The 22,601-nt window shown below is 40.3% G+C and overlaps 1 protein-coding gene across 3 annotated transcripts in view; it reads right to left on the minus strand.

Annotated features, from left to right (window-relative positions):
* naa25 (N-alpha-acetyltransferase 25, NatB auxiliary subunit) overlaps positions 1 to 22,601 on the minus strand; it is a 93,345-nt gene that overhangs the window by 57,312 nt on the left and 13,432 nt on the right. For all 3 annotated transcript variants that reach the window (XM_043715557.1, XM_043715554.1, XM_043715555.1), the window contains exons 2-4: positions 11,434 to 11,519; positions 5,029 to 5,167; positions 3,756 to 3,874 (exon numbers count right to left, since the gene is read on the minus strand). In XM_043715557.1, the coding sequence (XP_043571492.1) occupies positions 3,756 to 3,874; positions 5,029 to 5,167; positions 11,434 to 11,519 (344 nt within the window). The remainder of the gene's footprint in view (positions 1 to 3,755; positions 3,875 to 5,028; positions 5,168 to 11,433; positions 11,520 to 22,601) is intronic.

Consider the following 22,601-nt stretch of genomic DNA (forward strand, 5'->3'; position numbering starts at 1 on the left):
GCTTTTCCAGCAACACATTTTCAGTTTTGAGAGGGATGTACAAGTTACAAGTAAGGCCATCATTTGTTGCCCTTCTCTAACTTGATGGAACTGACTAGCTTGCTGGGATATTGCAGGGAACATTTAAATGTCAGCTTAGAGTCCAGAATCACATGTAGGCCAGAAGAGATACGACAATAAGCAATAGTTTGATCATCACAAATACCAAATCAGGCATTCAATTCCATATTTTAAATTTCAAAAGCAGTCATGGTGAGATTTGAAGACATGCCCCATAGAATGGCACAGCTCTGGATCATTAGTTCAAGGTCACGACTATCACACTACCGGCTCCTCCAAATTATGCTGAAGGCATCATGGTAGGGACAGTATTCAAATTTCATTTAAGTTTCAGGGTCATAAAATTAATAAATAGGATGGGAATTTAGCATATATATGATTTCACATTGTCCAGGAAAGTGACAAAAACAGAATTGACCAAGGCATCAGAAAAGGATGTCTACCCATTTAGCTGATGTTAGTATATCCCTGGGAGATGGAATCAGGATAATTACAAGAGTGGTAGACATTTATGAACAAATAAATATGAAAATGAACCAGCTATGTTGATTTGGCAAATCAAATTTTTGTATTAATTGTATCTGTACACAAATCATTACATGGGCCAAGGCTGTGTTATTCTAAGATAATTTCAGAAATGTACTCAGTGAAGGAATAACAGAAATTTTCAACATAACACAAATTGTAGTGTACTGCTTACTTTTCAATTTTGACGCAACTGCTGGTGAATTGATTGAAAGGGACAGAATAACAGTAGCAGTTAATACCAGCCCATAAAAAGTCAGTTCATTTGTATGTAAAATATTACATTTAATATTGCTTGCAACACTCAAATTTTGAAGGAATGGAAAACAGATCTAATTCAAATTTTGTGGAACTATCTGGAATAGTTTTCTTTAACGTAAGTAATTGAAAGGTTTTTATGGACAATGAAGCTTTTATTTAACAAGACTTCATAGAAATCTCATAACTAGTGATAACTGTTCACTTTGCTGTAGGCCCTTGGTTGGGTTGTTTGAATAGTGACTAGATTAAGTGTGCTTCATATCTAGAATTAGTTAGGGAATATATAACCGGTGAGCAAGAGCTCAAATCATTTTCAGTAGAGTTCACTTGCTAAGTTCAGGTCGAAACCTGTTCATTCTCCAAAAATAAAAGTGGTTACATGATCTTCCCTATAGTGTATTTCCTGAGCAAGCAATGCCTACCAAAACTCCAGAGACAATCATGTGGGAGTTGTGACTCGATAACATATGCATCAGAGCAATAGACTTTTGAACATGCCAGACTTTATTCTTTTTGCCTTCAAGAATAACGTCATGGCCAGAGAGGTTTTCTTCTTTAAAATGTGAGTCTATGCAGCAAATCTTCTTTTGTTTATTTTTCTTTATTTCTTTCTTTCCCCTGAAGACAGTGGGTGTGTGCAGGTGTGTTTTGGGTTATTCCAAGAGATAAGTATTTATATTTTCATATTATGCACTGTGTATACAGAATACATAACTGTACAGCACAAGAATGGGCCCTTGGGGCCTCAATGTTGTGCCAAACATGACACCCAAGAAAACTCATTACTTCTGCTTGTCCTTGGTCCAAATCCCTCCATTCCTTGCATATTCACATTAGTCCCTTAAATGCCCCTATTCTATCTGCCTCCACCACCACCCCTGGCAGTGCATTCCAGACTCCTGCCACGCTGTGTTAAAAAAAACTTATCTCCTTTGAACTTTCCCCATCTCATCTTGAATGCATGCCCCCTAATATTAGACATTTCAACTCTTGGGGGAAAAAGATTCTGCTCATCAACTCGACAGATGCATCTCAATTTTATAGACTTCTATCAAGTCTCCCTCAGCCTCCACCGCTTCATAGAAAACAACCTGAGTTTTTCTAGCCTCTCCTTCTCATCCAGACAGCATCCTGGTAAATTTCTTCTGCATCCTCTCCAAAGCCGCCACATCCTTGTTTAAATGTGACGACCAGAATTGAACTCAAAACCTTAAATGTGGCAAACCAAAGTCTTACAAAGCTGCAACATGACATCCTGACTCATATACTCAATTCCCCAACCAATAAAGGCAAGCCTGCCATATGTCTTCTTTACCACGCTATCTATTTCAGTGGTCACTTTCAGGGAGCTATGGACTTGATACCTTTAGGCTCTGGGGTCTTAACCACTTTAATGCTCTCACACCCAACACCTCTTCATTCTTGATCTCAAAATGCCCTAGCATATTAGCATGCTCCACACACATTTCACCATCGGCCATATCCTTCTCCTGGGAGAATACCAATGTGAAGTACTCATTTTGGATCTCACCCACCTTGTCTACCTCTAATCACAAGTACCCTCCTTTATCGTTGAGTGGTCCTACCTTCTGCCTAGTTGTCCTCTTATTTTTAATGTATATATAGAATGCCTTGGGATTCTCTGTAACCTTACTTGCCAAGGTCATTTCATAGCCTCTTCTTGCTCTCCTAATTCCCTCCTTGAGTTCTTTCCTACTTTCTTTATATTTCTCATAGGTCCTGTCCAATTTTAGCTTCCTAAACCTTACATATGCTTCTCTTTTCCTTTTGACTAAATCCATAACCTCGCTCATTATCCAAGGGTCCCTCACGTTCCATCCTTGACCTTCCGTCTTATTAGAACATGCCAGTCCTGAACTCTGATCAGCAGGTCTTTAAATAACTCCCACACTCCTGTGCAATATTAATGCAATTTGCCATCACCCAATTTAGTACCTTCCCACAAGGTCCTAACTTATCCTTAAGTATCTTAAAACTTAAGGAGTTGTGATCACGGTTTCCAAATGCTCTCCCACTCAAAGGTCAGTTACCTGGCCAGGTTCATTAGCCAAAACAAGATCCAGTATGCCCCCTCCTCTAGTCAGACTATCCACATACTGTTTCAAGAAACCCTCTTGGATGCACTTAAATTCTTTCCTGTATGGGAAGTTCAAGTCACAACAATGACAACCCTGTTGTTATTGCATCTTCCCATAATCTGCCGACATACTCACTACCTAATCACTATTTACTGCACCTTTCTTGAATAAGTGTTGTTTTGATCACCAATAATTGTGTTTATTGCAGAAATGCAGTTGATAACCTGTTTAGATCAGGTTTTAAATAAAAAAAGATTACTTAATTGGCCATCTTGGTAACTAGCACAGCATTTTTGTTTTGTGACTCAGCAAGTAGTGGGGAAGTGCTTTCCTCCAGTCTTGATCACCAGACAAAGAAATAAAATCAACAGGCTGATTAGTTACACAATAGCCTGAGGCTCCTAGTCAAGCCCACATAGATCTCTTCAATGTTTTTACAAAACTATATCTTATTATATAATCGTGAAACTAAAGACACATTTAAGAAATAAAAATGTCACTCTACAAATAGAACATGGAGACAGAAACATATGAAGTAAATAGCATGGTCTATTAGAATCGGCAAATAAATGACAGGTTCATGTTTTTCATGGAATCTGCACTCAAGCTGACATTAACTTCAGACATAATTTGCCTTGATTTGGATGAAAAAGTCAGAAGAGGGAAAGAAAATAAGTGTCAACTTTTACCACAGCATCTGCTAAAGTTTGGCTTCTCATGCTACAGCATTCTACCATGCTATCAATTGGTAGTCAATACTGTATTTTGTTTGGTACAGTAAAGATTAATTTTATGCTGTAAAAATAATACCTGTTGCATTTTTTTGTATTCTCCAACCCTGGCATATGCCATGAAGAGGTGCGAGTGATACTCCTCACTGCTTGGGACTTTTCGCACAGCAGCCTCATACAGCTTAGTAACCAGCTCAGCTGAAAAATAAATTCAACATATCACAACTTCATACAAAATATGTACAGCAAATATTTTTATAGGGGATGGTAGCACAGTGCTAATATTACTGGACTAGTAACCTAGAGGTCTGGACTAAGATAGCTGAGAGACAAGCTCAAATCCCACTAAATGTTGCCTCACAGCACCAGGGTCCCAGGTATGATTCCAGCCTTGGGTGACAGTCTGTGTGGAGTTTGCACATTCTCCCCATGTCTGCGTGGGGCTTCCTCTGGGTGCTCTGGTTTCCTCCCACAGTCCAAAGATGTGCAGGTCAGGTGAATTGGCCATGCTAAAGTGTCCATAATGTTAGGTGCATTAGTCAGAGGGGGGTGGGTTACTCGTCAGAGGGTCAGTGTGGACTTGTGGGGCCGAAGGGCCTGTTTCCACACTGTAGGGAATCTAATCTAATCTAAATTAATTTAAGATGAACTAACCCACCAATCTAGAATAAAACACTAGAAACAGTTATGATGATTGTAAAATCTGATGCGTTTCTCCTTCAAAAGGAGAAGATTTGCTTTCCTCACCCAGCCTGGTCCAGAGACTCCAGACCGACAATAATAGCTGAAACACCTGAGGAAGCCAGTCAGCAACAACAGTAAGGGATGGACAATAAATGCTGTTTTTGTCAACAGTATATTCCAAATTCAAACAATAAAAAAGCAACTCAATTTTCTGTAGAAATAGCTCGAGATATTCAGCCAGTACGGATACCTATGTAATTAACACCTTTTAATTACGTGTTAAAAGGATAGTTTCGTCTTGTCCACTGTCTGTTAAGTACAGCAGATGCTAGCCAATAGGATTTAAGTGAAGCACAGTTACTTTCTCTCAATTTCCTTATTTCTTGGACAAGCCAAAAGGACCTGGACATAGCACACTAACATTGGGCATTGGATAAATTATAACAGACAACTATTTATTGGATGTCATTGCAGCAGATCGGTATTATCAAACAAGAGAGAGAGTAATTTCAGTTTAATTTTCAAATTTTTTCAGGAAAAAAATCCACAGGTCTCAGGTGGGTACATAAATTTAAGAAGGATTGTCAAATAGATTAATTTTAACTAAGCAGATATACAAGTAGCCCCTTTTCAGTCCTCTCTCCTCCCATTCTTCTGTGAGAACTTACGTCTGTGCATTTCACGATAAAGAATAGTGAGAGCTTGCAAAGAGTTGTCATCTGTGGGTTCAAGTGCAGCTACCTCCTGTGCCACAGCAAATGCCTCTTCTTGTTTGCCAGTCCGTTGCAACCCAATTGCTTTCAGGACCTAATTAGTCAGAACACAAAAGGAAATAAGTCTTCACAGCTGTCACTGGTATATTTTGCATATCGGTATCAATGAGTTTGGGAGAAAATCATGAAACATTTGACAATGCTTTGCAATTCTAACTCTGAGTGTTCTACACACCTTTATTGAGATAGGACTTTAAGATCTGGATTTTTTTTTCTTTAGATCTGAATGTTTTTCTTTCCTTTGGCTCTGTTTCTTTCATTTCTGCTGTTTTTTAAAAATTGTCTTTTGTAACCAAGATGGTGCTGGAGAATGACGACTGTATTGTATTCCAATACTTGAGTGCTTATGACAATAAAACTTAACGCTAATTCTAAAATTTTTAATTCATGACACTGAATTACCCCTCTTTGCAAATCTCTAACAAATCATAACATAAATGAGCGTTTACTCAAAATCAAATTTTTTCCAACATTTCTATAAGAAAAAGAGGAGAAAGAGTTATTCGGAAAGCATGTAGCATTTGCCATTGATACCCAAGGAGTCACACTGTTCATATTCTGTAACTTCAACATTAACCATGCCCATTACAATTTTAAGTAACAAAATGAAAGATTTTTATCTTCATGAAAACATGGATTCTGAAAGACTGCCTCGAAAGCAAACAATCAAAATATTAAGTGAAGTCTGAAAATGACAAGACAGCAAGAAATTGCAACATGATTAGGCTGTTTAGTCCTTCAAGCCTGCTACACCATTCAATAGAATTATGGCCGATCCAGCATTCCTCACAGCCACTTTCTTGCCATTTGCCAGTCACCCTCGATTCCCTCACTTATCCACAATCTATCTCAGCTTTCAATACACACAAGGACTTTGCCACCACATCTCTCTGTAGCAAAGAGTTCCAAAGATACTGAACTCTCTGAAAGAAGAAATTCCTCCTCATCTCAGTCTTAAGTTGACATGCTTCATTCTGAGACTATACCCTCTAGTCCTAAACTCTCAGAGGGGAAATATCCTCTGAGCATTTACCCTGTCAAACCCCTTAAGAATCCTATATATTGAGATCATCATTCATTCTTCTAAATTCCAATGAGTCCCAACTTGTTCGAACTTTGCTCATAAGACAATCCCTCCATACCAGGGATCGTTTTAGTGAACTTTCTCGAAACTGCCTTCAATGAAATAATACCTTTCCTTAAATAAAAAGGCCAAAACTGTTCACAGTACTCCAGGCGTGACCTCACCAACATCTTGCACAGTTGCAGTTTGACTTCCTGACTCTTATACTCCAACCCTCTTGAAATAAGGGCCAACATTTCATTGCCCTCCAGGTTACCTGCTGCACCTGTGTTCCTGCTTTCTGTCTTTCATACACAAGTACCCCCAAGTCCCTTTGCATTGCAGCTTTCTGTTTTTGTTTCCAATTTAAATACTACTGTTCTTTTATTCTCTCTTCTAAAATGAAGACTTCACATTTGCCCACATTATACTCCACATGCCAACTTTGTATCCATTTACTTTAACAATCAATCTCTCTCTCTCAAGTGTTTGTATCCATCTCACAATCTGCCTTGCCACCTATTTTAGCATCATATGCAAATTTTGCTTGAGTACTTTTACTTCCTTCCTCCGCGTCAGAGGTTTACAGTATTTGGCCCAATTTGTCCACGTTGCTCAGTTTTCACAAATAATCTAACCATAAATCCCTCCATACCTCTCCCATCCACGTACCTGTCCAAATGTTTCTTAAATGACAAAATTGTATTCACCTCCACCATTCCCTTTAGCAGCCTGTACCAGACACACACAACCTTCTGTGTTAAAATTGTCCCTCTGGATCCTTTTGCATCTCGCCCCTCTCACTTTAAAAGTATGCCCTCTAGCTTTTGACACCCATACCATAAGGAAAAACTGTTTGTTACCAACCTTATATATGCCTCTCATGATTTTACATACTTCTATAAGGTTACCCCTCAGTCTCCTACACTTCAGGAAAAAAGTTCAGCCTATCTCGTCTCTCCTTTTCACTCAAGCCTTCTAGTCCTGGTAGCATTCCAGTGAATCTTTTCTGCACTCTTTCAAGTTTAATAATATTCTTTCGAAAGTAGGGCCACCAGAACTGCAATAAATACTCCAAATGTGGCCTTACCAACATCTTGTACAGCTGCAACATGATATCCCCACTCCTATGCTCAGTGCTCTGATTGATGAAAACAAGCAGGCCAAAAGCTTCCTTCACTGCTCTGTCTACCCATGACTCCAGTTTCAAGAAGCAATGAACTTGTACCCTTAGATCGCTTGTTCTCTAACACTCTCCCGGTCCTTACCATTGACTGTGTAAGCCCTGCCCTGGTTTGACCTACCAAAATGCACAATGGAGTTTAATTTAGATAAATTGCAATTATCTAAATTAACTGCATCTGCCACTCCTCAGCCTACTGGCCCAGTTGATCAACATCTTGTTGCATTCCCAGATAACCTTCTTCAAGGTCCACTATACCACCAGTCTTGGTGTCAGCTTCAAACTTACTAATCGTACTTCCTAAATTCTCATTCAAATCACTTGTATAAATGATGAACATCAGTGGACCAACCAACAATCCCTGTGGCACACCACTGGTCACAGGCCTCCAGTTTGAAAAGCAACCCTCTATCAATGGCTTCTACCTTCAAGCCAATTTTGTATCCAATTGGGCAGCTCTCCTGGCTAATAAGATTTAATCTTACTCAACAACCCATCATGTGGTACCTTTCAAAGGCTTTGCTAAAGTTTATGTAGACAACATCTACTTTCTTGGTCACTCCTTCAAAAAAACTTTCATCAAATTTGTGGGGCATGGCTTCCCACACTCAAAGCCATGCTGACTAACTGAAATGAGTCCTTTCCTCTCCAAATGCCTGTAAATCCTGACTCTTAGAATCGCCTCAGACGTTAGGCTGACCAGTCTAAAGTTCCCAAATATTTCCCTGCAGCCTTTCTTAAATAAAGGCACAACATTAGGTACCCTCCAATCTTCAGACACTCCATCTGTGGCTGACGATAATACAAATATGAGCTGAAAAATGTGTTGCTGGAAAAGCGCGGCAGGTCAGGCAGCATCCAAGGAGCAGGAGAATCGACATTTTGGGCATAAGCCCTTCTTCAGGACCTTCCTGAAGAAGGGCTTATGCCCGAAACGTCAATTCTCCTGCTCCTTGGATGCTGCCTGACCTGCTGCGCTTTTCCAGCAACACATTTTTCAGCTCATATTTGTATTATCGTCAGCCACAGATTTCCTGAAGAAGGGCTTATGCCCAAAACGTCGATTCTCCTGCTCCTTGGATGCTGCCTGACCTGCTGCGCTTTTCCAGCAACACATTTTTCAGCTCTGATCTCCAGCATCTGCAGTCCTCACTTTCTCCCAGTTGATAATACAAATATCTCCACCGGAGGCCCCACAATTTCCTCTCAAAGTCCTGGGATACACTTCGGCAGGTCCTGGAGATTCATTTACCTCGATGCGTTTTACAACTACCAGCACCACCTCTTCTGTAATGCGCACTCACTTCAAGACATCACTATTTTTCTTCCCCAAGTTCCCAAGCATTCATGCCTTTCTCAAAGTTAAAAATGCGGAGAAATATTCATTTAGGATCTCTTGTGGCTCTGCACATAGATGACTTTGTTGATCTCGGAGAGGCCCCATTCTCTCCCTTGTTAATTCTTTTGCCCTTCATTTACTTAGAGAATCCCTCTAGATTCTCTTTTACTTTATCTGCCATAGCCATCTTGTGCCCCCCCTTAGCCCTCCTGATTTTTCTCAAGTGTACTTTGACACCCTCTATGCTCAAGGAATTCACTTGATCCCAGCTGCCGATACATATCCTATGTTTCCTTGTTTTTCTTGACCAGGACCCCAATAACTCTAGTCATGCAGGGTTCTCCAATCCTGACAGCCTTACCCTTCACTTGAACAGGAACATGCTGGCCTTGAACCCTCATTAACTCACTTTTGAAAGCCTCCCACCTACCAGGTGTTCCTTTGCCTGCAAATAGCCTTCCCCAGTAGTATTTGAGAGTTCCCATCTAAGACCATCAAAACTGACCTTAGCCCAAATTAAAACTTTAACTTATGGACTAGGCCTATCTTTTTCCATAGCTGCTTTTAAACTAATGAAATTACGGTCACTGATCCCAAAGAGCTCCTCCACTAACATTTGCATCACTTGCCCTGCCTTATTTCCCAACAGCAGATCAAGTTTTGCCCCTTCTCTAATAGGGCCATCTGTGCAAGAAATTCTTCCTATCCACACTTAAATTTATCTCTATCCACATCCTTAACACTATGATAATCCCAGTCGATGTTAGGAAATTGAAAATTCCAATATTGTAACCCTATTATTCTTGCAGCTCGCTGCGGTCTCCTTAGATATTTGCCCCTCATATCCTGCTGACTATTGAGGGGCCTATTGTACAATGCTATCAAAGTGATCTCCCGTTTTATTTCTCCGTTCTACTCATACAGACTCGGGAACAAACCCTCAAGAATGTCTTCTCTCAGTACTGCCAGGTTGTTCTCCCGAATCAAAAATACAACTCCTCCTCCTCTCTTATTTCCCCTTTTATCGTATCTGTAGTATCTGTATCCCTGAACAGTAAACTGCCAGTTTCTGTATTTCCCCATAATATCCCAGTTCCATGCATCCATCCATGCCAGAGTTAATTTGCCTTATTTGTTAAGCTCTTGCACTGAAACAAATGCAATTTAACCCAGCTTCCCTTGCCCTTGTACTGTGTCCATCTCTACTCTGACTAATACCAGGATTACAAACACTGCCTTTACTACTTCACTTGCTCTCATTAACCCCTGTATTGTCCTCAAGCTACTCTTTCATCTCCTTTCTGCTTTGGATCTCACCCCAGTTATACTAGTTTAAACCTCTTCAAATCGGTCGAGCAAATCTCTCTGCCAAGATATTGGTTCCCTCTCTACATCAGGTGCCACACATGCCTCTTGCACAAGTACCTTTACATCAATCATCCAACAATGTGAATTCCTGTCCCCTGCATCAGTTCTCAAGCCAGGCATTCATCTCCCAAATCCTCCTATTCCTACTCTCACTAACACGTGGACATACTAATATGTATTGTAAACAACTGCAGTCCTAGTACTGATGTGTGAAATTCTTCTTGCAAAACAGAAAATGAACCCCATATACCCACTAGCTGTTTTCCCGGTTGTTAGCCAAACATATTCCAATCTTTCCTGATTAATAACTGACTTCTATATGAACTGTGAACTTGCCTTTGTCTAACAATCATACTTTAGCCCCTCAGAAGGGCATAACTTCACGAATGGAATGGTGAAATCTGTACTTAGTGGGGCAACACTTTCATCATGATCAGACAGATTTGACTTATCATAAAATTACAGAAGACCACGTGGTTTTGATATTACTACACGTTGTACACCAATAAATTAGAATTCAACAGTTGAATGATTTACTGCCTTTTTAATCTAGAAATAACCAGACTAAATATTGAGAATAATCAGAAACATGTCACTTCAAGTGAAACTTGCAATTGACAGCAGAACTATTTAGACCTATGCACTGTTGGGAATACTCATGCACTGCTTTTGAAGGGAGGGCTAACTTTACAATTACTATTACAATCATATCTCAAACTATAACTGTGAGAGGTAATTTCGGTTTAAACTTTAAGATGTGCCTGGACCACAGACTGATCTATAATAAAAGACAAAACCTTTGTTTCTTTTCTAACAACCATTTTATATACTCAAAAGTAGAGTAGTTTAAATTGTGCAGAATGCTGACAATTTGTGAGCGATAGTAAAAACAAGCAGGCTCTTGATTAATGAAGCCATTCACACAGCAGAGAAGGATGAGTCCTTGGTTGATAAGACTCCAGGATGGGAGGACGACTTGAGACATCTGTTTCAGATTAAAGCCTTTGACTGATAAGACTACAGGGTGAGAAAAACAACAAACTTTTGGAGCCTTTTGTTGCAGACTTTGTGATAAAAATAATGATGTTTTTAAGAATGTGAACCTCATGGCTTGTTGGAGCCAAGGAGAGGAGGGACTTGTCCTATATATAATGGAGACTTTGTAAGCCTCAGCGCGCCTTTTCTTTAAGGGTGCCCGACTCTGCAGACTTGACTTGTTAATAAAACTTTGTTTTCCTGAATTTGTCTAGAGCGATTATTGAGAAGCGATTTTCGTTTCTAACAATAACCATGAAAAAGGTTACATATTGCACTCCAATTTAGAAAACTAATGTTATGATTGCTTACCTTTGCACAGTGAAGGTCCCTGTGTTTTTTGAGCAATTTGTCAGCTTGCTGTATAGCCATCTTGTTATTGCCATTGTCCAGATAATCTGTGCAAAAGATACAATGTATAACTTTTCCTAAAACTGAGGTAAAAAGGTAGGGTACAATGTTTCTATTGAAAATAAAAAGAAGTGTCAAAACTAATGCAGGGCCAAATACACTAGTATTTTGAATGTCACTGAAGTATTGAAGGAAAATGCACACCATTCACATCAAGCACATGAGAACACCCAACCGTTGTATAATGCGTTAAGCTCTGAAAAGATTAATGCTGACAAATGCATTAAAGCACGACCCAAAGAATATATTATGTGAACTTCAGAAGACTAACAACTGAGGACCTTGAAAGAAATAGACCTACTCTCCAAGTCTACCTTAGTCTTTGTAATAAGCTCAGACCAAAATAACTTTCATTCAACAGTTATCAAAAAATAAACCATTGTTTGATTAAGACAACAGCCTCCTCTCATTAGACTACTTGATCGTTTTCCTCGACCAAGCACACCCAGTAAATTCCGCCCTAAAAGGAGGATAGCAACAGCAAATCTACCTATTGCTTTATTGGGGTGCGGGTGTCAACGGTGAGGTCAGCATTTATTGAAGACCACCAATTACACTCGATAAAGTGGTAGCCTTCTTGAACTGCTGCAGTCCTGGAGGTACAGGGATACCCACAGTGCTGTTATGAAGCAAGTTCCAGGATTTTCACCAGTGACAATGAAGAAATTGCGATATAGTTACAAGTCAGGATGGTGAATGATTTAGGAGGGAAATTACAGGTTGTGGCATTCTTGCAGAAGTGATGGCATAATAATATCACAGGACGAGTAATCTATAGCCCCAGGCAAATGTTCTGGGAACATGGGTTTGAATCCCATCATGGAAGATGATGATAAAGTAAAAGGAATCAAAAGGTACCCAAATGACAGCCATATAACCACTGTCAATTGTAGAACCCATCAGGTTTCACAAATGTCCTTTTGGAAAGGAAATTTGTTAACCTTACCTGGTCTGACAGATGTGCGGCCCTAGCCTTCCATCAATGTGGTTAACTCCCCTCTGAAATGGCTGAGCAAGCCATGGAGTTTATTAAACTCAAAGATTTTACTGAACCTTTTGATGACAATACCTCACACAAGAGCAGTGGTTAGGATACATTATACAACAGTAGTGTTTGATGCCAATGCTGACTCCTATAATGCTGTAGTTACATTCCCATGTGATGTTGTGTTAGAGAAAATTGCACAATAGAAATAATGGGGCCTATTGGAAAAACAGGGTTGGGGCAAACCACCAAAAATATCAGTAAAAATCCAAACAAAAAGTTAGCTTAACACAAATGATAGCACAGTCCAAGTAAACTTTTAAATATGTTTCAACAAAATAATACAGTAAATTTAACATTTTAAGGGTTTCTTGAATTAAACAACATCCTGTTCTGAAATTTGCTGGCACTGGTCTGGCTGCTGAATTCAATGCTATTATAGCTCCGAACTTTGATTTCCAGCTAAGTAGTCACAGTGTCATAGAGATGTACAGCAAGGAACCTGTCCATGCCGACCAGATATCCCAACCCAATCTAGTCCCACCTGCCAGCACCCGGCCCAAACCCTTCCTATTCATATACCCATCCAAATGCCTCTTAAATGTTGCAATTGTACCAGCCTCCACCACTTCCTCCGGCAGCTCATTCCATACCCGTAACACCCTGTGAGAAAAAGTTGCCCCTTGGGTGTCTTTTATATCTTTCCCCTCTCACCCTAAGCCTATGCCCTCTAGTTCTGGACTCCCCGATACCAGGGAAAAGAATTTGCCTTTTTACCCTATCCATGCCCCTCAATTTTGTAAACCTCTATAAGGTCACCCCTCAGCCTCCAATGCCAGGGTAAACAACCCCAGCCTGTTCATCCTCTCCCTATAGCTGAAGTCCTCCAACCCTGGCAAACTCCTTGTAAATCTTTTCTGAACCCTTTCAGGTTTCACAACATCTTTCCGATAGGAAGGAGACCAGAAATGCTGCAATATTCCAACAGTGGCCTAACCAATCTCCTGTACAGCTGCAACATGACCTCCCAACTCCTGTACTCAATACTCTGACCAATAAAGGAAAGCATACCAAATGCCTTCTTCACTATCCTATCTACCTGTGACTCCACTTTCAAGGAGCTATGAACCTACACTTCAAGGTCTCTTTGTTCAGCAACACTCCCGAGGACCTTACCATTAAGTGAGTTTTGAGAAGATTTGTAGCTCAGGTTGAGGTTTTGGATGTAGGTATGCTTGGTGAGCTGAAAGGTTCATTTCCAGATATTTCATTACCTTTCGAGTGGACTTTAGTGGACTTTATGCAAAGCAATGCTGAAAACTTCCTGCTCTCTATTTATATGTTCGGGTTGGTGATGTCATTTCCTGTGGTGAAGTCACGTCCTGTTCCTTTTCTCTGGGGGTGTTTGTTGATAGAGTTCTGGTTGGAATGCCATGCTTCTAGGAATTCTCGTGCATGTCTTTGTTTGGCTTGTCCTAGGATGGATGTGTTGTCCCAGTCTAAGTGGTGTCCTTCCTCATCCGTATGTAAGGATACTAGTGAGAGAGGGTCATGTCTTTTGGTGGCTAGTTGGTGTTCATGTATCCTGGTGGCTAGTTTTCTGCCTGTTTGTCCAATGTAATCTTTGCTACAGTCTTCGTATGGTATTTTGTAAATGACGTTAGTTTTGCTCATTGTCTGTTTAGGGTCTTTCAAGTTCATTAGTTGCTGTTTTAGTGTGTTGGTAGGTTTGTGGGCTACCATGATGCCAAGGGATCTGAGCAGTCTGGCAGTCATTTCTGAGATGTCTTTGATGTAGTGGAGAGTGGCTAGGGTTTCTGGACACGTTATGTCAGCTTGTTTGGGTTTGTTGCTGAGAAATCGGTGGACTGTGTTCATTAGGTACCCATTCTTTTTGATCACACGGTACAGGTGATTTTCCTCTGCTCTGAATAGTTCCCTTGTGCTGCATTGTGGTGGCTCATTGAAATAATGTTCTGATGCAGCTTTGATTGTGGGTGTTGGGATGATTGCTTCTGTAGTTTAATATTTCGTCTGTATGTGTTGCTTTTCTGTAGACGCTGGTTTGAAGTTCCCCATTGGCTGTTCGCTCTACTGTGACATCTGGGAATGGCAGTTTGTTGTTGTTTTCTTCCTCTTTAGTGAATTTTATGCCAGTAAGGGTATTAATGATGGTCTTGAAGATTTCCTCTAACTTGTTTCGTGATGACAAAGGAACCAGAGTTTGGGTTGGATGGTAGGCAGAGCTATTTGTTCAAGTCTCTGCATTACTGCCTCTGCTAAGAACCCTGATATTGGAGATCCCATGGGTGTTCCATTGGTTTGTCTCTAAGTTTTGTTGTTGAAGGTCAAGTGGGTGCTAAGGCATAGGTCCACTAGCTTGATGATATTCTCCTTATTGATGAAGTTAGTGGTGTTTGGTGTCTGTATCTTTGGGTCTTCTAATAGAGTAGTCAGTGTTTTCTTGGCCAGGTTAATGTTGATTGAGGTAAACAGGGTTGTTACATCAAAGGAGACCATTATTTCATCCTCTTCTAGCTTAGATAGATGTGTCCACCAGGATACATGAACACCAACTAGCCACAAAAAGACATGACCCTCTCTCACTAGTATCCTCACATATGGATGAGGAAGGACACCACTTTGACTAGGACAAGCCAAACAAAGACACGCACGAAAATTCCTGGAAGCATGGCATTCCAACCAGAACTCTATCAACAAACACATCGAGTTAGACCCCATCTACCACCCCCTGAGAAAAAGAACAGCAAGTGACTTCACCACAGGAAATAACATCACCAAAGGAAATGACATCACCAACCCAAAGAAACCCAAACATATAAATAGTAAGCAGGAAGTTTCAGCATTGCTTTGCATAAAGTCCACTGAAGATGTTACCTAGTAAGGTAATGAAACGTCTGGAAATGAACCTTTCAGCTCAGCTCGCAAACCTACATCCTTACTATTAAGTGTATAAGTCCTGCTAAGATTTGCTTTCACAAAATGTAGCACCCCGCATTTATCTGAATTAAACTCCATCTGCCACTTCTCAGCCCACTGGCCCACCTGGTCAAGATTGTGTTGTAATCGGAGGTAACCGTCTTCGCTGTCCACTACACCTCCAATGTTGGTGTCATCTGCAAACTTACTAACTGTACCTCTTATGCTCGCATCCAAATCATTTATGTAAATGACAAAAAGTAGAGGACCCAGCACCGATCCTTGTGGCACTCCACTGGTCACAGGCCTCCAGTCTGAAAAACAACCCTCCAAAAAGTAGTGGACCCAGCACTGATGCTTGTGGCACACCACTGGTCACAGGCCTCCACTCTGCCACTCTCCAGCATCACCCTCTGTCTTCTACCTTTGAGCCAGTTCTATATCCAAATGGCTAGTTCTCCCTATTCCATGTGGTCTAACATTGCTAACTAGTCTACGATGAAGAACCTTGTCCAATGTCTTACTGAAGTTCATATAGATCATGTACACCACTCTGCCCTCATCAATCCTCTTTGTTACATTTTTAAAAAAAACTCAATTAACTAAGTGAGACACAAACTACCATGCACAAGGCTATGTTGGCTATCCCTAATTAGTCCATGTCTTTCCAAACACATGTAAATCGTGTCCCTCAGGATTGTCTTCAACAACTTGCTCACCACTGATGTCGGACAATCCCAGTCGATCTTTGGAAAATTAATATCGCCTACCACTGCCACCCAACTATTTTTACAGATAACTGAGATCTCCTTACAAATTCATTTCTCAATTTCCTGCTGACCATTCAGGGGTCTATCACCCAATCCCAATAAAGTGATCATCCCTTTCTTATTTCTCAGTTCCATTCAGATAACTTCCTTGGAAGTATTCCCAGGAATATCCTCCCTAAGTACAGCCGTAATGTTATCCCTAATCAAAAACATCACTCCCCTCCTCTCTGGCCTCCCTGTCTATCCTTCCTTTGACATCTATACCTTGGAACATTAAACTGCCAGTGTTGTCCATTTCTGAGCCATGTCTCCATAATTGCAATGATATCCCAGTCCCATGTTCCCAACCATGCCCTGAGTTCATATACCTTACCTGTTAGGCCTCTTGCATTGAAATAATTGCAGTTTAATTTGTCAGTCCTGCCTCATTCACTGTTTTGTTCATAACTGCCCTAACTGGTTGGCTTGCTTATTTTCCCAATGGTAGCACTCTGAGACTAATCGCTTTCATCTCTCTTTCCCTGGATCTCATCTTCTGCCAACCCACCACTTATTGATTTAAATCCTCCCAAGCAGCTCACGCAAATCTCCCTGCCATTATATTAGTCCCCTTCCAATTTAGGTGCAATCCGTCCTTCTTGTACCCCAAAAGAGATTCCAATGATCCAAAAATGTGAATCCTTCTCCCATACACCAGCTCCTCAGCCATGAATTCATCTGCTCTATCCTCCGATTCTTCCTCACTCACTCGTAGCACTGGGAGTAATCCAGATGTTACTCACATCATAATGCAGATAAAGACATTCAACCAATAGGATTTCTCCTCAACAAACTTATTCCCAAAAACATTTTCAAGGAGAAAGAGAAAATGCAGCAAGTTTTCTTTTGGCGTGAGTAAAATCTCTTTTTCGAGGGCGTGGCTTAAGTGTTGGAATGCCCCAAACAGCTGGAGGTTTTAATGGGTCTCGGGTTTCAGAGAAAATGAGAGGTCAAGACTCTCAGATTTTCCTTCCAGCTCTTTACACAGGTTTGGCTCTATACCATCAGTGCTTACATGTACCCATTCTTTCGGTCAAATCCTTCAGATTTAGTCAGGACAAATTCTTTCATCTCAACAAAGCTTCATGATTGTGCTTATTAAATACACCTGCTGAAAATTCTTATTACTGTTGAGAGTCATAGAACTGTACAGCATGGAAATAGACCCTTCAGTCTGACCTGTCCATGCCCACCAGACATCCAAAATTAATCTAGTCCTAATTTGCCAGCACTTGGCCCATGTACACACCCAGATTCCTTTTAAATGCTGTAGTTGTACGAGTCTCCACAACGTCCTCTGGCAGCTCATTCCATATGAGCCTCTGCATGAAAACATTGCCCCTTTGGTCCCTTGTAAATCTTTCCCCTCTCATCTTACACCCATGCCCTATCGGTTTGCACTCCCCTACCCTGGTGAGAAGACCTTGTCTATTTACCCTATCCATGCCTCTCATGATTGCTCCAGGGAAAATAGCTCCAGCCTATTTAGCCTCTCCCTGTAGATTCAACTCTCGCAACATCCTTGTAAATCTTTTCTGAACCCTTTCAAGTTTCACACCATCTTTCCGAGAGCAGGGAGACCAGAATTGCATGCAGTATTCCAATAGTGGCCTAACCAATGTTCTGTAAAGCACTAACATGCTCCTACACACAATGCACCGACTAATAAAGGTAAGTATACCAAACACCTTCTTCATTAACCTGTCTACGTGCACCATCACTTTCAAATAACAATGAACCTGCACACTTTTTGTTCAGCAACTGCCCAGGTTGAACATGATAATTTGCCTTCTACCTCTTTTTTTGGCTTGCAAAGAGAAGGCAGCACATGATGAGGAGGAGGAAGAGAGAGGGTCATTCCCCCACATCAACACCAGATAAAGAAAATGAAGTTGCTTCTCTTACCTGTCCTGAAATATACTAAGTAATACTACTGATATTCTTTCTCGGTAGATATCAATTTAAATCTCATTTAGAAAGAAAAATCTGAGTTAATGCCACTGACTCTTTTCAAAAAATGAGCTCCTGACTGGCAGAGTCACAAAGATTCTTAAAATGGGAGTAAGGGGAGAGAAACACAAAATTGCATGAAAGCAAGCTCAAAGATTGTTTGCAGGGGTCCTCACCTGAAGTGCTCCTTCTTTTTAAAATTAAGTATGAACACTTCAGTCATATTTTCAGTGTCTCCTATGCATTCTACTTGATTAAACTACACATCAGCTTTTACAGAAAATTAACTCTCCTGGTACCACCGTATGTTGAAATTCATAAAGCTACTACAATCAACATGCATGATCATTTATATTTTCCCAAAAGAAACCAAAAAAAACTACAGATGCTGGAAATCCAAAAGAAAAACAAAAATTGCTGGGAAAACTCAGCAGGTTTGGTAGTATCTATGGAGAGAAAGCAGAGTCAATTTTTTGAAACCAGTGACCTCTCTTCCGAAGGGTCTCTCCACAGATGCTGCCAAACCTGCTGAGTTTTCCCAGCAATTACTGTTTTTGTTTCTTTTTTTACCAACTTATTTAGATAAATGGCATCTGTCACAAATTATCAGCAAACCATTCACAACACATTTTTAAAGTACATTTAAAAAGTATGCCTAAAACTTGTTGAACTCATACAATGTAGATTGACTTTTATGACCTTCCAAAATTCTAGACACTTGCAAGAGGATCACCATTTTATGCTTGACCTTCTTGTCACTGTGAATGCTCTACGATGTCATGCATGTGTGCACAGAAAAATCATTAGGTCCCACCAACCACATGAAGTCGGATTCAAAACTAAATAAAAACATGTGAGCTCTTCCAGTGATTTAATGGGCAACATGACATTTATGACAAATGATTCACTGGGTGTGGAAGTATCATAGAGATCAGAACTGTTAATTGTTCTTGGCAAAGACAGTGGTTAGATCAAAACTGAGCTGAACATATTGAACAAAATTTCCCAGACAGAGAGGTATAACTCAAAAAGGCATCCCATCTCTCAAAGTACAACAGGCTTTGTCCCTCAAATTCTGAAATTATCATGTACAGTACCAATATATCATAAATCAAAGTGCTCACATCATGACAGTGACAAGTAGGTTAGACCAGGGAAACCCAGTGGATGTGGTCTATCTAGAGTTTCAAAAGGCCTTTGATAAGGTGCCACACGGGAGGCTGCTGAGCAAGGTGAGGGCCCATGGTGTTCGAGGTGAGCTGCTGGGATGGATTGAGGATTGGCTGTCTAATAGAAGGCAGAGAGTTGGGATAAAAGGTTCTTTTTCAGAATGGCAGCCGGTGACGAGCGGAGTCCCGCAGGGTTCGGTGCTGGGGCCACAGCATTATATATTAACGATTTGGATGAGGGAACCGGGGGCATTCTAGCGAAGTTTGCCGATGATACGAAGTTAGGTAGACAGGCAGGTAGTACTGAGGAAGTGAGGAGGCTACAGAAGGATCTTGACAGGTTGGGAGAGTGGTCCAGGAAATGGCTGATGGAATTTAACGTGAGCAAGTGCGAGGTCTTGCACTTTGGCAAAAAGAATAAAAGCATAGACTACTTTCTAAATGGTGAGAAAATTAATAAAGCCAAAGCACAAAGGGATCTGGGAGTGCTAGTCGAGGATTCTCTAATACATTTAAAAAGTATGCCTAAAACTTGTTGAACTCATACAATGTAGATTGACTTTTATGACCTTCCAAAATTCTAGACACTTGCAAGAGGATCACCATTTTATGCTTGACCTTCTTGTCACTGTGAATGCTCTACGATGTCATGCATGTGTGCACAGAAAAATCATTAGGTCCCACCAACCACATGAAGTCGGATTCAAAACTAAATAAAAACATGTGAGCTCTTCCAGTGATTTAATGGGCAACATGACATTTATGACAAATGATTCACTGGGTGTGGAAGTATCATAGAGATCAGAACTGTTAATTGTTCTTGGCAAAGACAGTGGTTAGATCAAAACTGAGCTGAACATATTGAACAAAATTTCCCAGACAGAGAGGTATAACTCAAAAAGGCATCCCATCTCTCAAAGTACAACAGGCTTTGTCCCTCAAATTCTGAAATTATCATGTACAGTACCAATATATCATAAATCAAAGTGCTCACATCATGACAGTGTGCTGAGCACTTGTGTCTTCATAACTGTCAAAAGCATTAATGTTTGATGTATAAAAATTATGCATGAATAGAATGATAAAGCAGAGCAGGAGATTAAATCACATTGCCTGAGCCATCTCATTCAAAGAGCGAGAAGATGTGAAGGGTTTAGAGGTTTATAGGCTAAATCCTGGAAAATTGGACTCGGTCAGATTCAGATGTCTGGTTGACGCGGATGGGTTGAACAGAATGCTGTTTCTGTACTATGTGACTCTATGACCTTATGACATAGGAAGAAAACTCAGTCACTCAGTCCACTGAGTTTGCTCCATCCCTCACTGAGATCTTCACAGATCTGATAATGCTCACTACCACTTTCCTGCCTTTTCACCATGATCTTGATACCCAAGCTAATTAAAAATCTGTCTATCTTAATCTTGAATATATGTCACAATCCAACCTTGACAGCCCTCTGTGGTAAAGAATTTCTCTTCATCTCTGTCTGAAATTTGCTACCTTTTATTCTGAACTTACGTCCTCCGGTCCTCGACTCTCCCATAAGGGGAAACAATCTGTCTACATCTACCCGATGAAGACCCTGAAGAATCTTGTATATTCCAAAAAGTGTTGACCAAATGGTTCTCCGTAGACCTGCAAATTTGTTCATGTATATAATTCTTCTTCAAAAGGTGGCATTAAATCTGCTTTAAATTAAAGGAAATCTTGTCAGAAGCATAACGTTTAAGTGTTGATCCTGGCAAAAGAATGGTAGGAATTGTGACTGAAAAGTTACACAACTGAAATGTTCGTTCTTTTTCTTCTAGCACTTAGAGCATTTTAAAAATATTATAATTGGTTTTGATCCTTCTTGCTTGATTCACTTTTACTGGTTCTGTTGAAAAGACTCGACCACAATGTTGTTGGGGAAGTTCTTCGGAGAAATGAAACCAATCAAATGAAAACCACTACTTGAAGACCTCTATTGTTAGAGAATTGAAAGGACATTTTTCCAGCAATACTCATGCCAAATCCCTCAAAAAAGTAGAAACAGGAGTGGGTAATTCAATGTTAATATGATTTGATCATGACTGATCTAATTATCTTTGTTTTTGTTGCATCTACCTCAATACTTTTATCAAAAATGGATCCTTCTATGACTAAAAATTTTCAATTGGCCCATCATCCATCGCTTACTGAGGGAAGACAATTCCTTATCACTAGTCTGTAAACAAATGCTTCTTAATTCAACCCCTCAATTGCTTAATTTTAGTATGAAGATTGTGCCAATATGTTTTGGATTCTAAAACAAAAGGAAGTAATTACACGTATCTAATAGTTTCATCATTATATACGCTACCATGAATGCAATCCAGGGCAAATGTAAGCCAGGTTAATACATCCAGTTTTCAAGAGTCATATTTTAAACACCAGTATAATTTTAGTCAATCTGCAATATACATTACCATTGATATACATATCCTGAGTTGTGGTCCTCAAAATAGAATGCAGTAGTCAAGGCTATACAACATATTTTCCCATTTTTATCCTAGCACTGGAGATGTTGTTGAACAATCCATTAGCCTTTTGAATACACTTTATATCTGTGCACTTATGTTCAAAATGTATAATTGGAGACCCAAATCCTTTTGCTCCCCTACACACATCAGTTTGTGGCAAAATGCTGCATAACTAGATGCCAGGGTGATTTATTTGCTGAGTAAGCTAGGAAGAAAATTTGAGAGATTCTTAAAAAGATTCCAATTAGACAATAGGTGCAGGAGTAGGCCATTCTGCCCTTCGAGCCTGCACCACCATTCAATATGATCATGGCTGATCATCCTTTATCAGTATCCTGTTCCTGCTTTATCTCCATAACCCTTGATTCCACAATCCTTGAGAGCTCTATTCAAATCTTTCTTAAATGAAACCAGAGACTGGGTCTCCATTGCCCTCTGGAGCAGAGCATTCCACACAGCCACCACTCTCTGGGTGAAGAAGTTTCTCCTCATCTCTGTCCTAAATGGTCTACCCCGTATTTTTAAGCTGTGTACTCTGGTTCGGCACTCACCCATCAGCAGAAACATGTTTCCTGCCTCCAGAATGTCCAATCCTTTAATAACCTTATATGTCTCAATCAGATCCCCTCTCAGTCTTCTAAACTCAAGGGTATACAAGCCCAGTTGCTCCAGTCTTTCAGCATAAGGTAATCCCACCATTCCAGGAATTGACCT

This window comes from Chiloscyllium plagiosum, chromosome 25, assembly GCF_004010195.1.
Source record: "Chiloscyllium plagiosum isolate BGI_BamShark_2017 chromosome 25, ASM401019v2, whole genome shotgun sequence".
Classification (NCBI taxonomy): Eukaryota; Metazoa; Chordata; class Chondrichthyes; order Orectolobiformes; family Hemiscylliidae; genus Chiloscyllium; species Chiloscyllium plagiosum.